Consider the following 22,918-nt stretch of genomic DNA (forward strand, 5'->3'; position numbering starts at 1 on the left):
TGTTAAACATAATTGTACATAAATCTGCCTGTAAGCCAACATAAAAATCTAATACTGATTGCTAGAAGGGCATTGCAATGTTCCAGACACATTATTCATCTGAAATTGCTATAGACATATTTGAAGATCAGAAGCACAGCCCTCTTCCTTGCCTCAAAATAAGCAAGTTATTTGTGATAAGTCTAAAATCTACACAAAGAAAGTTGAGGGGATAGTAAATGAAGAATGAAAAATAAAATATTATAGGTATGTAGTCCAAAGCCATAGTTATTATAGAAGCTTCATGTGTTTGCCATCCATTTTTAACACTGCCCATGAAGAATTTCCACTTTCTGTGACATTGAATCCTACAAATAGATAACCATTACAGAGTAATATTTCTCTTTTCAATTACTATTTCCAAAATCTTGAATAATTTCAAGGATCATCTGCCTTTGATAAAATGACAGGGATCAGCAGCTATAGCATTCAAGATTCCTGGAACTCTTCACCTTTAAATAATCTCCTATTTACTAAGCTCTTAATCTACCCTTTATCTCTTCAGTGGCTGGTGATTGTCAAAAATTGTAAATAATATTCCATTTAATTTCTGAGGATTTCCTCACCATATGTCTCTTTTAGGAGGATCACAGAGAACAGGTTCTCTGTGATAGGTTACAAAAGAGCACTCTGGCCCGGGTCACTGACTTCACTTGAAATACAACAATAACAACAACGTTGAATTAAGGGAATGATTTTTTTAAGCTAAAATACAAGAGTGGGAGAGATTCACCTCTGTTTTCGGGCGATTACAGGAAAAGGAATTTTTTGACCTGATTTATCTAAACAATTGCCACAGATTTTCACCTCACCTGGTCATACATGTAAAGTTTCAGTACAGTGTCAGAGAGCTCAAATTTTGCATCCTAAAGCCATTGATCTTATCATTGCCTCATGAAAACAACTTCCCCCTGACTTCTTAACACCATGTGTTTCATAAATCAATTGGCCAAATCAGTTCTTTCCTTCTATATTAGCCACTATATTCAACTTTAGCAAGGATAGTAACATAAGGGCTAAATTTTAAAGTTTCTGTATTTCATTCACAATATTTCTCTAATATATCTGGCTTTGGCACTTCCTGTTGTTTATCAGTTGAACTAATTCAGATCGGAAAAAAAAATGTCTCATTGAAGATGGAAGCAGTTTCCTATCGAAGGCAGCCACTTTCCTTGGGAATGATTCATTTAAAACAGTGGCAGTTCCCAGACTTCACACATTACTTCCCCAAATTTGCTGAATTTAGCATTAGCCAGCTTGGTACTAAAACACTCAGAACTCAAAGACATGTGGGTGAACCCACATCTTCCTCTGTACTCTTATTCCAAATGCTCATAGAGCAACCTGATTATTTGTTGTGTTTCTACTTGTAAACACAGCCTGGTGGCATTTAGAAAACTCAGGTAGAGCTTTACCAATTTGGAACCATTCAAGTTTCTTGGTGACTTTGGTTTCAATCACGTAGGTGATGAAACAATGAATCCACATTAAATTTGGGGTTAATTACTACTGTATTTTTTCTCTGCTTAGCAGTGTTACTAACAGACATTAAATATCCATGATATATGTGATATTATATGGGGATATCATATCATCAAGAAAACATTCTTCATGGAGTGAGCTTTTGATTCATTTATTATCAAGGTCATTTATTTATAAGAAAGATCTTGCCAACTCACAACTCTAGCCTGAATGGGTTTGGTTACCGAATGTCTGTAAGTACATATTAAATTGCATTTTACAGTAATGATGGCAGTGAGCTGATGCTCCTGAATTATATCCTGGCATCTTTGAAACACCATCAAGTTACACAGACCTAGGTGTCTGTGACCGCTGCCAGGAACTAGAGGACAACAGTATTAAGGAGTGTGCTCTTCTAGGACTGTATAGCCTGCCACCATTTTATCTGGTAGAGTGCCATCTGTTCAGCCTTCTGCCATGCTCTAGGGTAACTGGGTTCAAACTACAAGACACTGAAAATAGTTGCATTGCCCACTGTCTTTTCAATTGACTGAGCATTTATATCAGTGACTTTTCTTCTCACAGGCTACTCATTACAATATTTTTTGTGACCATGTTTTAAGAGGCAGATATTCAGATTTTATGTTGCTTGGACCACAAAGTTTAGTTAAGAAAAGTTTCCTACAATTTTTGATTATATATATAAAATGGTGTAATATTAAGGTATTTCTCATTAAAAGAATACATATGTTATGGTGAGAAGCTATATGGTTATGTGGTTAAGAGCTTTGCCAAGGTCAGGTCAGGTTGTCAAGGTCAGGTTGCCAAGGTCAGAATCCCAGCTCCACCTATTACTAACCCTGTGAATCTGGGCAAGTTACCAGTTATTAGGAAGATTCAATGAACTATTGATTCAATGAACTATTCAATCCATGTAAAGAATCAAACATATTACTTGACATATAATAAGCCATCAATAAATAGTAGCTATTTTTATCAATAATCACCTTGTTTTGATATTAACATTAGCATAATAATGTTTGAAAACCAAATATTTTTTACATGTTAGATGGAATGTGCTATATAGAGACACATTATAAGATGAATTCAATTTCTCACATGTGCTTCATCTGATTTTAAATATAATCTGTATCCATATTTTAAGAATGATCCATTTTTATGTCTTTTTAGCAGTGTCTTATTATTGTATGTCATTTCCTGAAATCCTAGGAACCAAAATGTCATCAACAAGCACACACAAAACATTGTTACAGTCTCACAGAAAGCAGAGCTAATGTTCACCGAAGCTCCATTTTATAACTTGTTTAAACCTAAATTCCAAAATATAATTGATCCTAAAAATCATTTCTGTAGCTAGTAAAGTGACGATTAATTCCTAGCCAATGTACTGTTTTCTTTAGTGCAGGTTTAGGCACTCTGGAGGGCTCTTTGACCCTCATTTTTATGCAGACAATAAAGTTCAAGTTATAATTAATTTTTTTAGGATACATTTAGAAGGAAAAGAAAATCAAAAAGTTAATATGCAGACTCTGAAATTAGGGACATAACCTCCTTTGCTTGGTGATGGTACATTTAACTCAGATCTTTGGAAACTCCAGTTGGCTGAGCCCTTTCAGGTCCCACCAATTGCCTAAGAACAACAGATGCCCTATTCAGCAAAATATTGGCCAGATTCACTGTATTTATTCACTGTAGTATTTGTGTTTTTCATGTAATAATTTCCCTCCAGGGTATGCTGTTTTTCAGTATTATGAAATGAACTAGTACAGAGAACCTATAATAAATAATTATAGGCAAAGAATAACAATGAGCAAAATTATTATACTAAATTCAGTCTTTACATATACAACTTGGAAATACTAAAAAAAAATCTGTTTTCTTCAAACACAAATTCTCTGAAATTTCAATATTAGAGGAAACATATTCCACATTATTTCACAGAGCTAATGATACAAACTAGGTTAGCAATCAGACCCTACAGCTTTGTCAGAGATGGTACTTGATGTGTTAGATAAAGCAAACTAATATTAGATATTAAATAAAAACAATCTCCCATGGTGGAAGAGGGGCTGCACTGGTTAAGATAAAAATTTGTTGATTAAAGTAGATTTGCTTTAAAAAAAGACTAGTATGGAATCTAAAAGAAAAAAAAAAAATGGTTCTGACGAACCTAGGGGCAGGACAGGAATAAAGACGCAGACGCAGACGTAGAGAATGGACTTGACACGGGGAGGGGGAAGGGTAAGCTGGGACAAAGTGAGAGAGTGGCATTGACATATATACACTACCAAATATAAAATAGATAACTAGTGGGAAGCAGCCATAGCACAGGGAGATCAGCTGGGTGCTTTGTGACCACCTAGAGGGGTGGGATAGGGAGGGTGGGAGGGAGATGCAAGAGGGAGGGGTTATGGGGATATATGTATACATATAGCTGATTCACTTTGTTATATAGCAGAAACTAACACACCATTGTAAAGCAATTATACTCCAATAAAGACGTTAAAAAAAGAAAGACTGAATTGGCACAAGACAATTGTTTTACAATCACTAATGTTTTCACTTCACTCAAATCCAGTATTCGACCATATCTTTTGAGGATACAAATATACCACTTACATACCAAAAAAAAAAAAAAATGAAATTTTTCGTTTTGAATTTCATAAAACTCATTATACATAGCACAGTTGTTCATTTTGGAACAGTTATAGTTTAAAATCGCATGATATAGTAGCTTTAAAAATGTAAAAAAAAAAGTCTTACCTCTTCCCACTGATGTATGTATCTAATTAACCTTGAAAGTCGTAATAAACGCAAGAGACTGAGAATTTTTGTAAACCTCACAATGCGAAGTGCCCTGGCTGTCTTGTAAACTTCTGAATCCATTCCTTTTTCTACAATGAGAAAGATATAATCCACTGGGATTGATGAGATGAAGTCAACCACAAACCAGCTTTTTAAATAATTCATCTTGATCACTTTAGGGTCCAGGATGATTTCAGAACTATCTTCATTGACAGTCCCAGTCCTGAAATTCATGATCAAGTCCAAAAGGAAAACTGTATCTGAAGCCACATTGAAAATAATCCATGGTGTTGTTGTCTGTTCTGTAAAGAATGTGATTCCAACTGGTATGATGACCAGATTTCCAACCATCATTATAAGCATTATTAAATCCCAATAAAACCTACAATAAATAAAAAAAATCAGATTTTAAGATGTAGATAATGACCAGCCTGTTCTCCCTGCCCCCCACCACCATAAAAATTATTACTGACTTATGGTTAAACAAATGAGTAGAAGAACAAAATGTCAGTTTGATAAATAAAATAGCTCCTAGAGTGGCCATAAAGTTAAATCTAAGTAAAATTAATATATTCCTAAAGCAAAGCATTGTGAGTATACAATTCTAAAAATTACTTTCTATAAAATGTTATAGAAATAAATTCATGAACACCTACACCCCCATTTATCTGATAAAGAAGCAAAAATAAACTCCCCTATAGTTAACATACAATATGGATGAGAAAACAAGGGAGAAGATCCAGAAGATCTATCTTTATAAAAGCTACCTTTGAGAAGACTCTTTGGAGGTGTTCTGAAGTACTTTATATGTAAAATTACCAATCATAGATTAGATAAACAGTAATAAATAGGGCACATGAAAAATATTGGTACTGCAGATTTATCTCTAGAACTACAGATTTGGTCAACCATAAATTCTAGAACCGCCATAGCTTCACAGCACTCCAAATATTTATGCTTTATTCTTCTTAATTTGAAATGAGAAAACTAATTTTGTTCTGAGGCTGAAAATACTTGAACTGAATTTAGGTTTGAAACTAGAATCTAGCTAAAATTTGCACTTTTGTCACTGCTTCATTGAACAACTACTTTAAATATATTGCCACTATTTTTCCAAACAATACTTCCCTTAAAATTTCTGATTTAATTTTCAACATAGCTATGATTACTAACTACCTTTTGAAACACTCTTATCCCACCTTATATTAAAATTAGGAAATTTATTCCAGGTTAATATAGCATTAATATAAGGTTACTATTTATTAATATAGAATAAATTCATCAGAAATTCTTGTATTATTCTCATTTGGTCTCTTTCAAAGTCTATTGACACTGTAGTTAGACTAGGTAATAGACTATACTTGTTACAGTATATACTTATAAAAATAAACAAATCAACTAATACAACTTTATAGTCATAAAATAGTCTCTGGAAACATGAGCTACTTCATTCTAGTCAAAGGTATACTCTCTTGGCAGTTGTGTTACAAAAATGGTATAAACTTTCATGAGATTTCTGTTAACCAAGATATTATTTTACATTAATTCTCCTACTTAGACTATTTGGGCTACATTTTGGTAAAGTATACATTTGCATGAACCTTTCAAAGTTATTATCATTCCTAATTATGAGTGACTCCTGGGTTAAAAGTAGTAGTATAAGAAAGAACTATAACAGTCCCACTCTGCCCTTTTTTCTACCCCCCACCCCAGGATTATATAAAAGATAAATGTTTGTCATTTTGAAGATTTCACCAGTCTTTCTATCAAAACTTACCCAAAGAGTTATGGACAAGTATACAAATACCCATGTCAACCATACATCATGCCCTGGCAATTTCAATGAAATTTTTTCTCTTTTTTTTCTCCTCTCCTAATAGAAATGCGAAATGTGCCATTTAATACACTAAGGACAGAGGAGAGATGTAGGGCAGATGCAATATTGTAATAGCTGTTTCGCAAAAAAGTGACATCACTGAACTCTAAAATGAAATTGTGTATGCCCTGAGGATTTTCACCTTACTGGACACTCTTATCAGTCTCTTCTCTGCTCTCTTCTCTGCTTTCCCCTGAAAGGCTGCTGTTCCCTTGGGTGTTACACATAGCCCTTTTATCTTCTATTCTACATATGCTCTTTGGGCAATATTATACACTCATCCATGTCTTTAATGATTAATTCATAACTGATGACTACAAAAGCATTATCTCCAGTCCATTCCTGTATTCTAAGCCTCCTAATCCTTATCATCAGCAGTCTATTAAATCTGTCCCCTTGCGTATCTCACACTCATGTCAAACAGCATGCCCAAGCTCAATCTCATCACTTTCCCTCCCACAGACATCCCCCAGATATTCCCTGTATCAGGGAATGGAACAACACTCTACCTGATTTGCAAGCCAGAAACCTTGGAACCATCCTAGATAACCCCTGGCCTGAAATCTACTTAATCTCATTATTCAATCAATTACCGAGGCTTTTTGGTTCTAACATGGAGATGTAAGTTGTATTCATCTATTTGTCCTTTATCATTCCCATTGCAGCTGTCTTCAACCAGAAATTCTCAACAGTTGCTTAATTTAGAGACAAATTACTTAAATTCTCTAATCCTAAATTTTTTCATTTGTAAAATAAAGAGTATTATAGAACCAAATGTGCAGGGTTTTACAGATTATTTTTTTTAAAGCACACTATATGCAAATCACAGCTCCTAGCATAGAACAAGCTGTGGCACATGATGCTGGTAGCATACTTAGTATTCATCTACCTTTCCTTGCTTACCAAAAGAAATCCAATTTGGGGAAAGTAGTCAGGAGCCCTTTGAAAAATACTCACTTTTACATACAAGCTTGTATTTCTGTTACTAAGATAAAAGCTATTTTTAAGAAAACTCATACTCTATCCTTCTTAGTCAACAGAAATGAAAAGGATAAGGTTCCATCCACTCTATTTTAGCAATAATGTTTGCCACACCATAGCTTTTTATGCGGTGCTTACTATGGACTGAAGCCATTAGATACCTAAGTATCAATATGAAGCTCAATTAAACCTTATAATTCCCTTTTAAAGTATCATTGACCATATTTTGCAGTCATAAACACAATTCTATAGACTTTGCATAATATAACACTTTCTTTGGTTAACATGGATTCATTCCTTAGCCAGCCAAGGAAAATACAGTTATCACCCACTCTAAAAGTTGCTTTAAAAAACAGCAATGAATATGTTCCTGAAAACTGACCTCATGAGACTCTCATGCCTCCCTGCCCACGAGTTTCTCTTAGCTTTTTGCTCTGGAAATTTCTCTTGGTTACTCAGGCCCTCCCTTTTCCTTAACTCTCAATTTCTATGTCTTGTACATTTTATTACAGAATCGTCTTTCCTACCCACTCCCTCATTACATTCCCATTGTTATCTCTCTAGTTTGGGCAGAGCTAGCTCTTGTTTGGAATATCTCAGAGTCTCCTGTCTATGGAATCTGATCAATTCTACCCGCCAGTCCCAGAGCGATCACCTAACATGTAACTTACCAGGTCAAAACCATCATGGACCCTCTCAATTAAGTAAAAACATCAAGGCATTCCCTGATATAGCCTCCTCCTCCCTTCCCCATCTCTTTTTTAACCCTTTATGGCAAGTACCTCATTGCTCAAGCAAGAGAGTACTTGCTCTTACCTTGCCATCGTGCACACCTAGGTACACGTACAGGAGATATGGTTACTTCCATTTTACCTGTTCCTTTTCATATCAGCATTCTACCTATCCTTCAAGTCCCATTCTGGCAATGAATTTCTTAGTTGTTTTTTTTTTTTTTTACAACCTCCAGAGCAACATTTATTTTCAGTATGCTTCTTATTTCACTTTTGCTTTTGTTACTATTTGCCTTTGTTTCCTCCTTGGATCTAAGTTCTTTGAAGTTCAAAACTATATTGTCTTCTGTTTAACTTCTGCATAATGTAGACAGTATCCAGGACAGCAAGTGCCAAGAAGATATATTAATTAAATTTTAAGTGGAAACATACACTTCATAAGGATATTTAAAGAAATCCTTTTTTAATAAGTCAAAGGCCATTAATGCAGTAAATACTTTCCCAATATATCTTTTATATGACTCTAGATTTTTTACTCATTGAGGGTTTTTATAATATAGAATACATTAAAATAAATGGGAAACAAAGAGATTAAAAATATGTTCTGAGGTCAGACCGCCTGCAAACTAAATAATTTTGGATTTACACCTGGTTTTGAATGTTACAAAAACCCCCTCTTATTCATCTTGCTCTAGAGAGGCCGTATTTGTCAAAGATCTTGATTGCACTTTGAAGGCAGCCTAGGGTTCAAATCCTAGTTCCACTAGCTGTATGGTTTGGAGCAGGGTATTTAACTGCTGTGAATTTCAATTTTCTCCTACTACTCTCAGAGTTTCTCTTCCAGGAGGACTGCATACAATGATGTGTGCAAAGCATATAGAACCTGTAATATAGAAAGTCAACTTTGTCTGTAAAACCAACACTCACTGCAAAGCCAAGTCTTGACAATTACAGTAGAATAATAACTTAGGTAATCATTTTTACTTTATACTAAGAGTAGATAGAATATACAAAATAAAATGGTATTTCAGTCATAATTAATAAATCACTAAAACTATGGTCACTTTAATTACTAATAAATAATTTTCACAGACTAATTATTTTTATGTTAAGAATTCATGTCTCCCATAAGTTTTTAGAAGAGAAAAAGTGGCATTGCAAAGATTAGTCCATGATCTTAACTGTGAAGAATTCAGAATTCAGTCATGCTCCTTTCCTTTTACCCACTTGGATCTCTCTCAGGCTTGTGGTGAATAAAGACCACACTCCTGTCCTAACAAGACTTTCCCACTCTTTCAGGTTCCCCTGCCCCCTTATGACATCCGCTCTAGTTGAAATAATCTGATGTCAAACATTTCTACCCCAAAGCCTTAAAGAGATTTAAACAATTCCCGTATTTCACTACTGAAGATGCTTATCTTTAAATTTTTGTCTCTAAATATTGAGTAAAAGGTTCTCTTCTCCCCTCTCTCTGATGAAATAAATATTTGTCATTAAATGGAGTGGAGGAAGGGACTTCTGGTTAAACCCTGAAATGGTACCAGATTTATACATGGCTACTCTTTTACCTGTTGTTGAAATCAACTGATGCGACCTACCTGTCCCGCTATTCACACTTAAGAGTCACTCCTAACAATTATGTCTTTAGATGTCAAACATAAATTGGGCATACACTTGTAAACCAACTTATTTATCAATCTAAACAAATAAATAAACAAATGTCCAGCTGGATTTACTTTTTATAAAACACATAGTACTTGCAATTATATTTTAAATTTTATTTAAAACTGATTCAATTTTCAAAAGTCTAATTAACACCCTGATTATTAGGCACATATCTCTTGAATAATAACAAGAAGTGTCTTCTATTAAATGTTATGTCCTCTTCCTAGTACTATCAGTGGCAATCCACCCCACCAAGTCTCAGCAGCCAACACCTGAGCTTTGATCTAATGGGTTCTCAGACATCCTTTGTCACCTTGCAAACATCATTATTTAGAATATTCACACTGGGGTTGACGTTCTGTAGGACATATGCCTATCCTAAACCTTGCAAAGAAGTTTTCTAGGTCAGGTCTATTATTTAGTCTAATTCCTTGCTATCTTGCAAAGACAAATTCATTGTCTATGGGGGGTGGGGAGTGAAGAGATCAGAAAACACAGACAACTTAAATATGGGTATTTTGAAGTGAAAATACACTAGCTTTCTTAATAAAGATCCCAGTTGTAGGAAAATTTAGCCTAACTTATGGATAAAACTAACTTAAACCATATTTGAAGACAAATGATTTCTGGTAAATAGCAATTTACACAATAAGAACTTGAGATGGGTGGGAGATACATTATGTTTTAGCTAATCTTATTTATTAAAATGAGCTGGGACAGAAATTTAATCCCTACGAAGGTATTAAGATCTGCACCAGTCCAGGAAAAAGTAAACATGTTTTTTCTACTTCCCCCTTCTTCTGAAACTGAACTTTTTTCTTTGTGTGTTAATCTTCTAACTGCCAATATTAACAGCCTTATATTGGTCCATGAACTCTTGTTTGTGGCACTTTACAACTTTGTTCACTCCTCCTACTTGAAACTCTACCAAATCTTCAGTTTCTATGATTCTGCATTTTCAGTTTCTCACTCATATTTATATATTAGCAGAAATTAATTTTCCTCAAGCTTTACCTGACTTCTCTTCTTCCACCATTCAAGTTGGCATTCTACATTACTATCTCATCCCCTTTTCATCCCTCTATTCACTGGCTCATTGGTCTTATTCGCCACAGGCTAGACTGATAAGGTAATGTAAATTGTTCTCAAATCTATCACTGGCCTTAACCTCTGAGATGGAGTCACGCATTTCTAACTACATCCTGCACAGTTAGTGGCCTCTAAGTATTCCAGTGGAATAGCCATCTCAACAGGCTGAAATCCAAACCAATGAACCTACGGCCCCAAAATAATTCTCCTGATATTTGTATGTCTGTTTATTGTAGCATAGCTTCTTCCTTTTTTTTTTTTTTTTTGTTAGCCAGTCGCTAGGCATAAAATTTTAAAATTATCCCTGATTCCACTGTTGGCCCAGCTCTGACCTTTGATCCTTTGCCTAGCCTTACATTCATTCTAATACAATAGAAGCTTTACATTTTGTTCCATTGCCATCATCTTCTATGAAGTTTTTATTACATCATTATTCTGCTTACTAATTTTCCTGTTTCTACCTGCCCCAGGAAATTACTTCCTATTTATATCCAATAGACTTTTCCTATTGCTTGCAAAATGAAATGTAATCATTCAAAATCCTCTACAGTATGTCCCAATTCTATATTTCGAAGCTTAACTTTTTGTACATGCATGATCCTCAGCTAAATTTAAAAAGAACCTGTTTTTCAGACTTTTCATCTTTGTCATTGCCCAACAAATGTCTGGGATTTCCTTTCCTAAAACCCAAACTCAACCTCTACACTTCCTAACATTATTTCAATGGTCAACTTAAATGCCAGTTTCTTCACAGTACCCTGTTTTATCCCATCCCCAGATCAGTTGGAGTTTATCTCCTCCCTGCCCCAACTTCTACTTCAATCTCTCTCTGCGATTTTCAGCATTTGAGGGCACCAACTAGTGAACACTGAATACCTCACCATAATGAAGTGTCAGTAATAATTTCATAAAGACCACTTAATAAACGTTGTCTGGAAACACTGCTTTTGTGCTCATTCCAAGCCAAACTCTATGCCAATTTTCTTTACACTTAAATTGCCTAGCAAATAGTATACATGTATCTGATTTCCTAATGATCAAATTCCAAATTAATCACATTTATGTTAATGAGGTTTTATTACAATATTATAAGATTTTAATTAAAACACACATGATCATTTGTTTTTTTGGATGGTTTGGAAATGAAATAGGTACAAGCCTTTTTTTACTTCTTCTTGAGTGGTATGGCATATCTTTAAACTATGATAAATTTCTTGCTTTAGACAACAGGAAGAAAGATGTCATTCAAGGGTACTTTCATTATGTCATTCAAATTTACTTCAAATGAAGCCCACAACTTTCATTCCTTTTAACCAAAACATCTACTTATCCATAAATGTTCCACATGAAATACATTTCTATAAGTCTATAGCTTTTTTTAAAAAGTAAGTTTATTTATTTTATTTTATTTTGGCCGCGTTGGGTTCGTTGCTGCACACGGGCTTTCTCTAGTTGCAGAGCGAGAGGGGGCTACTCTTCTCGCGGTGTACGGGCCTCTGATTGCGGTTGCTTCTCTTGTTACGGACCACGGCTCTAGAGCGCAGGCTCAGTAGTTGTGGCGCACGGGCTTAGTTGCTCCTCGGCATGTGAGATCTTCCCACACCAGGGATCGAACCCCTGTCCCCTGCATTGGCAGGCGGATTCTTAACCACGGCACCACCAGGAAAGTCCCACTCTATACTTTAATCAGAAGTTACAGAATGAAGCAGAACTCGCTGAGAATTAAGCAGGTCTATGCTGCGGTACTCTCCTTATGATGACATTTAGATTTTCCATAAAAATAAAAGTCCTAAATGTATAAAAGGTGAGTAGAAAATGCGTAAAATAGCTCCTAGTGTTTAAATTTCGAGTTCTTAAAAAAGTCCAATGTTGACCTACTCCTTAGCTTCTTAGTATTTTTTTTTTATTTATCACTGAGTGATTTTTAAAAATTTTATTCTCTCCTTTGACAGTCAGCACTTTAATCCTTTAAGGAAAGCAAAACTATTGTCAGAGGTCATGTCAACCAAATGTGTCCTAGTACCATTCACTCCAGTATAAAATTCAGTAAGTTGAGTCTATTTTTTAACTGTTTCCAGGGACAGACTAAAGGACATTAGGTGATCACACTGATGGACAGTCCCATGACATAGACAATGAGCACACCTTTATTCTGAAGCTTAGTTAAATGACTATCAGTTGATAAGGGCTTTATATTTGTTGATATATTTTCATCCAACCACTCTGAAGTTTTGAAAAGGAAGGTGACTGATTCTTCCCTGTCTAAATACATAGCTAACTTAAGGTGTATTCAGGTTTGGAAGTTTCAATTTCAGAATAATTCTTCTCTCATAAGCTTCCCACCACATTGCTTATTTTCAAATCATCCATTTTATCTTTCTTGTGGCTGATAATACATGTCACTTCCCTTGTGTTTCTTGTTACTCTACAGATCTCAATAAATCCTTATCCTCTTTGTTCTTTCTAAGCTGCGGATGCCATGTAGATCTTTTGCATTATTGCTCCAGTTTGAGGATGTGATGGAAGGTTCAGAATCAATGTCCAAACACATTATTGTGTCCGGAAGTCTACAAAATGTCTACATTATACTAAAGTTTTGGAATGTGCTCATGATTCTCATTTTTATATATAATAATACCTCATTGAATTTTGAAAAGAAAAACAGCATCAAGGCAATGAAGTGTAAGTAATATTTATTAGATAATAGGCATTTTGTAAACATTGTTTCATTTGATATTCAAAACAACCAAAGAGGTAGGCAGCATAACCTAAATTTAACAAGAGGATACTGAATCTCATCCAGCAAAAGACTTTTCTTAAATTCTTATAAACGGGAAATGAGAAAAATTGCTTTGAACCCATGACCAATTCCCATGCTTACACTCCTTCTACACTATTCAATGCCTGAATAAATGATTCAAGGATTTTAAGAGTAGCATTAAAAAAAAAAAAGAAAAAATCTTTCCCACAATGTAGCCACATGTTCACCTGTCCTTATCAGTCACCCATCTGAAATGAGAATAAAATTGTTTCACAAGGAAAAGTCTAAGCCCTGAAGGGAAGTAGACTGTGATGCTGCAGATATGGCTCCATGGCTGGGCTTTGGTTTCTGTGCCTTTCCATGCAGAAACCATTGAAAGTTTACCTACATCCCCAGAGAATCAACATGATAGTTCATCTGTCCCTACACCCATATAGAAGCATACATCTTCAAATAAAGGAACTATGGGATTACCTGCTTCAAACTCTTTCTGCCTTGACCTACAAAGATATCTCACTATTGTATAAACTGAAGTTAGTTCAGATGCTCTATAGTTAAAAAGCGCTTGGAAAACAAGAGTCAAATTTAGTACCAACCAAATATTTTCTCCAAATAGTTAACTTATAGTAATTCCAACAAATATGTATTGGCTATCTTCCACATAGTATATATTGTTCTAAACATTCTGAGAAATGCAAACATAATCATAAACAAACTCTGCAATCAAGAACTTCCAACTTAATAGGAAAACAAAGACTTGTACTTATTAAATAAGACTAGGAGAGAATTTAAGACATGTTCATAAATAGTACACTACAGGTACTCTGGGTTTCCAAAAGAGAGAAACAATTAGTCATCTGTTTAAAGAAACCACTATTATTAAAGAAACTCAAAGACAGCATTTGCTGAGGAGTTCCTAGGTTGCATTTTACTCACGGCACAAACATTAATTTATGAACATGTATGTGCAGCTTCCTGGGCTTGTCATTATATATACAAAGAGAATTAGACACGAACCCAGTCCTCAAGAAAATAAGGACTAGAGAAGACAAACAATCAATAATGTCTTCTAAAACAGGCTTATAAAAGAGCAATCCTGAGGCACACAAAGGAGAGAGTGATCAAGTCTTACTCGGGGGAATGATAGGAGAAGTGGGCAGGATTTCACAGAGTCAGAGAGTTGATACTTTCCCTACACAACTGTAAAAACTTGTTTTGGTGTATACACTACACCACAAACATTTATTGAGCACCAAAACTGTGCTAGTTTCTAGGTTGCCACTAGGCGTGCACTAGAGTTGCCACCAGGAATACCAAGAGAAATAGACACAAAATAGGGAGGTAAAGGGAATAAATGCCATGAAAAGTTAAAAGGTCTGGTGACATATTTACTTTTTAGTTAATACTTTAGCTCCAAGGGTATATCAAAGTGTTTTCTCTTCATAAATTTTAAAATTTTGTTTTCCCATTTAAAATGAAGGACCATGATCAAGAACAGCCAAGAATGTGATCAAATAAAAGCTCAATTAAAAAATGTTAAATTCTGTTTATAGTTATAAATTTTACAGTACCATATTTTTTCTTCAAAATACTTTTTTAAAATAATCAACATCTACTTATCTATTTTAACAGTAGACTTCTGAAGTTAAAGATTAATTTCCACAGGTTTTAGGTTCTACATGCATAAATAGGAATATCACTTCCATTTAGTTGATGGTTTTTCCCTAAAACAACAATACCTAAAGATGGTATTTCATACTTGAATTGCATTGAGGTTTTCACCCACTTCCAGCTGCATATTATCTGAAGAGCAGAAAGGGTGATGTGTCAAGGAAGAAAATGCTTCTACCAGAAGCATATGTTCCCAGGTCTGTAACAAGTATCAGGGGTGTGTGGGAACAGTAGCATTTGCTGTGGAATACTTAAGAATTGAGGACCAAAGTTCTTTAATTGTCTGGGCAACTCACACAAACATTAGGGCATATATTAAGCAGAACTGCCAGTATAATGAGAAATTTTCAGTCACCTACAAAGGAATCAAATAAACACGCACTCCACTCCACTTCAGTCCCCACCAACAACTCATATATGTTTGTTTCTGCATAGTTGTAACTAGAAATGTTAGGCCTTTCTTCATTCATCCCGTCCTTCTTCATTCAGTGGCACTTATTAAACCTTTTTTTTTTTTGCTTCAAAAAGGAAATATATTCACAATAGGAGGTTTCTCAGCAGATAACTGAATCCCACTAACAGGTTGAAGTTACATATGCTTTTTTATGTAGCCCAGGGACTTGAAGGAAAATGTTACACTTATTAAAAATGTACTAAACTCTACAAGAGGTTTTTGTGATTTGTACATTTCAGTTCACTTTAAATGGTATGGCTTCTACCTTCAGGTAAGTGACAGGTTGGGTGTTTAGTTTCTTCAACAGCTAAACAAGCAAATAACAAAAACAGGAAACTTGTGAAGAAATATAATGTCAGACTTCTCTTTGTACCAGAGAGATAACTGAAAAAAAACAGTAAAGACTCATCTTATATATGTGTCAAAGATAGCAATTCTTGAAACAATTATTTTGTTGTTTTGTGATGACTAATTCAACAGTCACGATTTCAAAACCCATATGGTGCTATATAACAACATAAAAGATGAAAAGGAAATACCAACCTATAGAATACTCTTAAGAGAATTAAATCATGCCAAAACTGTTGGCAATTTAAAATTGGTGTAAATGTCTTAATTTACATTTCTACCTATCTCTGACCTTTTCTTTCACTAATCCTCAACCTGATCCCAGAGCTCTAGATAGGCTAATTTAATTATTTATCCTTCATGCCTCCTTTTCTTAATTTCTTCTGCACAACTGCTCCCTGCAAGAGCTTGGAATACACTTCACACCTTTCTTCTCTTCTTAACCTTCTCCATCCTCAAGGGTACCAGCAACTCCTCTAGCCCAGTCCTGAATTCTCTAAGGCTCTCCTCTTTTTCCTCCACCTGTGTGGCACATGAACCTTAGAATGTATTAAGCCTAATCTAAGAGCAAGCAAGAGCATCTCCAAAATATCTTTTTGGATGGGACTGAGGGTGTGGCAAGCTTTCAGTATGGGAAAGGGATTTAAGAGGATTTGAAGTAAAACTATTTCCTTAGCCAGCACATTGTTTTTGCTGAATTACTTTAATTATGGGTCGATAAAAAATAACAATATATCCTAAAGAGACTTACACTTCACACAAGATTCCAAAAATCATTTGGGTGGGCATAAGCTCTCACAAGCCATCCCTTGATATTTTTATGGAGAGCAATGATCATTCTATTGTATTTGAAGAAAACCTGCAACAGTGCAGTGCACATAGTTAGCCCTAGAGAAGCATTCAGGGACTGAATGAAGAAATTACCTCCAGGCTTGGCCAGGTGCCCCAGGCATACAGTCCCTAAGTACCTTGGCTTTTCCTTCACACACACAAAAATGCTTTGTACTTTTATGTGCATGTGGACAATTTTTCTAAGGTCTGTTTCTCCAACTACAGTACATCCACTGATGTACCACGGTCAGGAACTTCATCTATTTCTCCTTTCCACTATGTCTCCGTTGTCTAACACAATGCCTGCAACTAGAGTGAATTCTCTAAACATCTACTGAATAAATGAATACATGAATATTCAGGGCCTTAAGAAACAAAGGCACTAAGATGGCGGAAGAGTAAGACGCGGAGATCTCCTTCCTCCTCACAGAGACATCAGAAATACATCTACACGTGGAACTTCTCCTATAGAACACCCACCGAACGCTGGCAGAAGACCTCAGACCTCCAAAAAGGCAAGAAACTCCCCACATATCTGGGTAGGGCAAAAGAAAAAAGAATAAACAGGGACAAAAGAATAGGGACGGGACCTACGCCAGTGGGAGGGAGCCGTGAAGGAGGAAAGACTCCCACACACTAGAGGCCCCTTCCCGGGCGGAGACTGCGGGCGCCGGAGGGGGAAGCTCCGGAGCCGCGGAGGAGAGCGCAGCCACAGGGGTGCGGAGGGCAAAGCGGAGAGATTCCCGCAGAGGATCGGTGCCGACCGGCACTCACCAGTCCGAGAGGCTTGTCTGCTCGCCTGCCGGGGCGGGCGGGGCCGGGAGCTGAGGCTCGGGCTTCAATCGGATCCCAGGGAAAGGTCTGGAGTTGGCAGAGTGAAGACAGCTTGAAGGGGGCTAGTGTGCCACGGCTGGCCGGGAGGGAGTTCGGGAGAAGTCTGGAGCTGCCGAAGAGGCAAGAGACCCTTTCCTCCCTCTTTGCTGCCTGGGCGCGAGGAGAGGGGATTAAGTGCGCCGCTTGAAGGAGCCCCAGGGGCGGGCGCGGAGCTGCCGAAGAGACAAGAGACTTTTTCTTGCCTCTTTGCTTCCTCGGGTGTGAGGTGAGGGGATTAAGAGCACCGCGTAGAGGAGCTCCAGAAACGGGCGCGAGCCGCGTCTGTCGGCACTGACAGTAGAAACGGGTGTCGGACGCTAAGGTTGCTGCTGCCACCACCAAGAGGCCTGTGTGCGAGCGCAGGTCACTCTCCACACCGGCCCTCCCGGGAGCCCGTGCGGCCCGCCACTGCCGGGGTCCCGGGATCCAGGGACAGCTTCCCTGGGAGAACGCGCGGCGCACCTTGGGCCTGTGTAGCGTCACGTCGGCCTCTGACGTCGCGGACTCGCCCCGCCCCCGTGCCACTCCCTCCCCCCAGCCTGGGTGAGCTGGAGCCCCCGAATCAACTGCTCCTTTAACATCGTCCTGTCTGAGCGAAGGGCAGTCGCACTCGGACAACCTACACGCAGAGGCGGGACCAAGTCCAAAGCTGAACCCCAGGAGCTATGCGAACAGAGAGGAGAGGGGGAGGTCTCTCCCAGCAGCCTCAGAAGCGGCGGATTAAAGCTCCACAATCAACTTTAAGTGCCCTGCAGCTGTTGAAAACCTGAATAGACAACGAATCATCCCAAGTTGAGGAGGTGGACTTTGGGAGCAAGATATACTATTATTTTCCCTTTTTTTTTCTTTTTGTGAGTGTGTATGTGTGTGCTGCTGTGTGAGATTTTGTCTGTATAGCTTTGCTTTCACCATTTGTCCTAGGGTTAGACCGACCCATTTTTCTGTTTTTTTTTTTTTTTTAAAGGAAATTTTTCTTCTTAATAATTATTTTTTATTTTAATAACTATACTTTATACTACTCTGTCTTCTCCCTTTCTTTCTTCCTTTCTTCCTTCCTTTCTTCCCTCCTTCCCTCCTTTCTCCCTTCCTTCCCCCTTCTTTCCTCCCTTCCTCTCTTCCTTCCTCCCTTTCTTCCTCTGCACCTTCCTTCCTTCCTTTCTTGCTTCCTTCCTTCATTTCTTCCTTTCTTCCTTCCTTCCCTCCCTCCCTCCTTCCTTCCTTTTCTTTCCTTTCTATTTATTCTACCTTTTATTTTGAGCCGCGTGGATTAAAGGTTCTTGGCGCCCCAGCCAGGCACCAGGGCGGTGTCCCTGAGGTGGGAGAACCAACCTCAAGACACTAGTCCACAAGAGACCTCCCAGCTCCACGTAATATCAGACGGCGAAAATCTCCCAGAGATCTCCATCTCAACACCAAGACCCAGCTTCAATCAAGGACCAGCAAAGAACAGTGCTGGACACCCTATCCCCAACAAAGAGCAAGACAGGTCTACAGCCCCATCCATTAGCAGAGAGGCTGCCTAAAATCATAATAAGGTAACCAACATCCCCAAACACACCACCAGACGAGGACCTGCCCATCAGAAAGACAAGATCCAGCCTCATCCACCAGAACAGAGGCACTAGTCCCCCCAACCAGGGAATCTACTCAACCCACTGAACCAACCTTAGCCACTGGGGACAGCCACCAAAAACAACAGGAACTACGAACCTGCAGCGTGCAAAAAGGAGACCCCAAACACAGTAAGATAAGCGAAATGAGAAGACAGAAAAATACACAACAGATGAAGGAGCAAGATAAAAACATACCAGATCTAACAGATGAAGAGGTAATAGCCAATCTACCTGAAAGAGAATTTAGAATAATGATGGTGAAGATGATGCAAAATCTTGGAAATAGAATAGACAATTTGCAAGAAACAGTTAACAGGGACCTAGAAGAAATAAAGAGGAAGCAAGAAACGATGAGCAACACAATAAATGAAATTAAAAATACTCTAGATGGGATCAATAGCAGAATAACTGAGGCAGAAGGACGGATAAGTGACCTGGAAGATAAAATAGTGGAAATAACTACTGCAGAGCAGAAGAAAGAAAAAAGAATGAAAAGAACTGAGGACAGTCTCAGAGACCTCTGGGACAACATTAAACGCACCAACATTTGAATTATAGGGGTCCCAGAAGAAGAAGAGAAAAAGAAAGGGACTGAGAAAATATTTGAAGAGATTATAGTTGAAAACTTCCCTAATATAGGAAAGGAAATAATCAATCAAGTCCAGGAAGCACAGAGAGTTCCATACAGGATAAACCCAAAGAGAAACACGCCAAGACACATAATAATCAAACTGTCAAAAATTAAATACAAAGAAAACATATTAAAAGCAGCAAGGGAAAAACAACAAATAACACACAAGGGAATCCCCATAAGATTAACATCTGATCTTTCAGCAGAAACTCTACAAGCCAGAAGGGAGTGGCAGGACATATTTAAAGTGATGAAGGAAAAAAACCTACAACCAAGATTACTCTACCCAGCAAGGATCTCATTCAGATTTGATGGAGAAATTAAAACCTTTACAGACAAGCAAAAGCTGAGAGAGTTCAGCACCACCAAACCAGCTCTACAACAAATCCTAAAGGAACTTCTCTAGGCAAGAAACACAAGAGAAGGAAAAGACCTACAAGAACAACCCGAAACAATTAAGTAAATGGTAATAGGAACATACATATCGATAATTACCTTAAATGTAAATGGATTAAATGCTCCCACCAAAAGACACAGACTGGCTGAATGGATACAAAAACAAGACCCATATATATGCTGTCTATAAGAGACCCACTTCAGACCTAGGGATACATACAGACTGAAAGTAAGGGGATGGAAAAAGATATTCCATGCAAATGGAAATCAGAAGAAAGCTGGAGTAGCAATTCTCATATCAGACAAAATAGACTTTCAAATAAAGACTATTACAAGAGACAAAGAAGGACACTACATAATGATCAAGGGATCGATCCATGAAGAAGATATAACAATTGTAAATATTTATGCACCCAACATAGGAGCACCTCAATACATAAGGCAAATACTAACAGCCTTAAAAGGGGAAATCGACAGTAACACAATTATAATGGGGGACTTTAACACCCCACTTTCACCAATGGACAGATCATCCAAAATGAAAATAAATAAGGAAACACAAGCTTTAAATGATACATTACACAAGATGGACTTAATTGATATTTATAGGACATTCCATCCAAAAACAACAGAATACACATTTTTCTCAAGTGCTCATGGAACATTCTCCAGGATTGATCATATATTGGGTCACAAATCTAGCCTTGGCAAATTTAAGAAAATTGAAATCGTATCAAGTATCTTTTCCGACCACAACGCTATGAGACTAGATATCAATTATAGGAAAAGATCTGTAAAAAATACAAACACATGGAGGCTAAACAATACACTACTTAATAACGAAGTGATCACTGAAGAAATCAAAGAGGAAATCAAAAAATACTTAGAAACAAATGACAATGGAGACACAACGACCCAAAACTTATGGGATACAGCAAAAGCAGTTCTAAGAGGCAAGTTTATAGCAATACAATCATACCTTAAGAAACAGGAAACATCTCGAATAAACAACCTAACTTTGCACTTAAAGCAATTAGAGAAAGAAGAACAAAAAAACCCCAAATTTAGCAGAAGGAAAGAAATCATAAAGATCAGATCAGAAATAAATGAAAAAGAAGTGAAGGAAACAATAGCAAAGATCAATAAAACTAAAAGCTGGTTCTTTGAGAAGATAAATAAAATTGATAAACCATTAGCCAGACTCATCAAGAATAAAAGGGAGAAGACTCAAATCAATAGAATTAGAAATGAAAAAGGAGATGTAACAACTGACACTGCAGAAATACAAAAGATTATTAGAGATTACTACAAGCAACTGTATGCCAATAAAATGGACAACCTGGAAGAAATGGACAAATTCTTAGAAATGCACAACCTGCCGAGACTGAACCAGGAAGAAATAGAAAATTTGAACAGACCAATCACAAGCACTGAAATTGAAACTGTGATTAAAAATCTTCCAGCAAACAAAAGCCCAGGACCAGATGGCTTCACAGGCGAATTCTATCAAACATTTAGAGAAGAGCTAACACCTATCCTTCTCAAACTCTTCCAACAGATAGCAGAGGGAGGAACACTCCCAAACTCATTCTATGAGGCCACCATCACCCTGATACCAAAAGCAGACAAAGACGTCACAAAGAAAGAAAACTACAGGCCAATATCACTGATGAACATAGATGCAAAAATCCTCAACAAAATACTAGCAAACAGAATCCAACAGCACATTAAAAGGATCATACACCATGATCAAGTGGGGTTTATCCCAGGAATGCAAGGATTCTTCAATATACGCAAATCAATCAACGTGATACACCATATCAACAAACTGAAGGAGAAAAACCATATGATCATCTCAATAGATGCAGAGAAAGCTTTTGACAAAATTCAACACTCATTTATGATAAAAACCTTGCAGAAAGTAGGCATACAGGGAACTTTCCTCAACATAATAAAGGCCATATATGACAAACCCACAGCTAGCATCGTTCTCAATGGTGAAAAACTGAAACCATTTCCACTAAGATCAGGAACAAGACAAGGTTGCCCACTCTCACCACTCTTATTCAACATAGTTTTGGAAGTTCTAGCCACAGCAATCAGAGAAGAAAAAGAAATAAAAGGAATCCAAATAGGAAAAGAAGAAGTAAAGCTGTCACTGTTTGCAGATGACATGATACTATACATAGAGAATCCTAAGGATGCTACCAGAAAACTACTAGAGCTAATCAATGAATTTGGTAAAGTTGCAGGATACAAAATTAATGCACAGAAATCTCTGGCATTCTTATACACTAACGATGAAAAATCTGAGAGTGAAATTAAGAAAACACTCCCATTTACCATTGCAACAAAAAGAATAAAATATCTAGGAATAAACCTACCTAAGGAGACAAAAGACTTCTATGCAGAAAACTATAAGACACTGATGAAAGAAATTAAAGATGATACAAATAGGTGGAGAAATATACCATGTTCTTGGATTGGAAGAATCAACATTGTGAAAATGACTATACTACCCAAAGCAATCTACCGATTCAATGCAATCCCTATCAAATTACCACTGGCATTTTTTACAGAACTAGAACAAAAAATTTCACAATTTGTATGGAAACACAAAAGACCCCGAATAGCCCAAGCAATCTTGAGAACGAGAAATGGAGCTGGAGGAA

The 22,918-nt window shown here is 37.1% G+C and overlaps 1 protein-coding gene across 1 annotated transcript in view; it reads right to left on the reverse strand.

Moving 5' to 3' along the window:
- Window positions 1-22,918, reverse strand: part of HCN1 (hyperpolarization activated cyclic nucleotide gated potassium channel 1) — a 382,344-nt gene that overhangs the window by 322,442 nt on the left and 36,984 nt on the right. The window contains exon 2 of the mRNA XM_059060576.2: window positions 4,285-4,708. Coding sequence (XP_058916559.1) covers window positions 4,285-4,708 — 424 coding nt within the window. The remainder of the gene's footprint in view (window positions 1-4,284; window positions 4,709-22,918) is intronic.

Source organism: Kogia breviceps, chromosome 4 (assembly GCF_026419965.1).
Source record: "Kogia breviceps isolate mKogBre1 chromosome 4, mKogBre1 haplotype 1, whole genome shotgun sequence".
Taxonomy (NCBI): Eukaryota; Metazoa; Chordata; class Mammalia; order Artiodactyla; family Physeteridae; genus Kogia; species Kogia breviceps.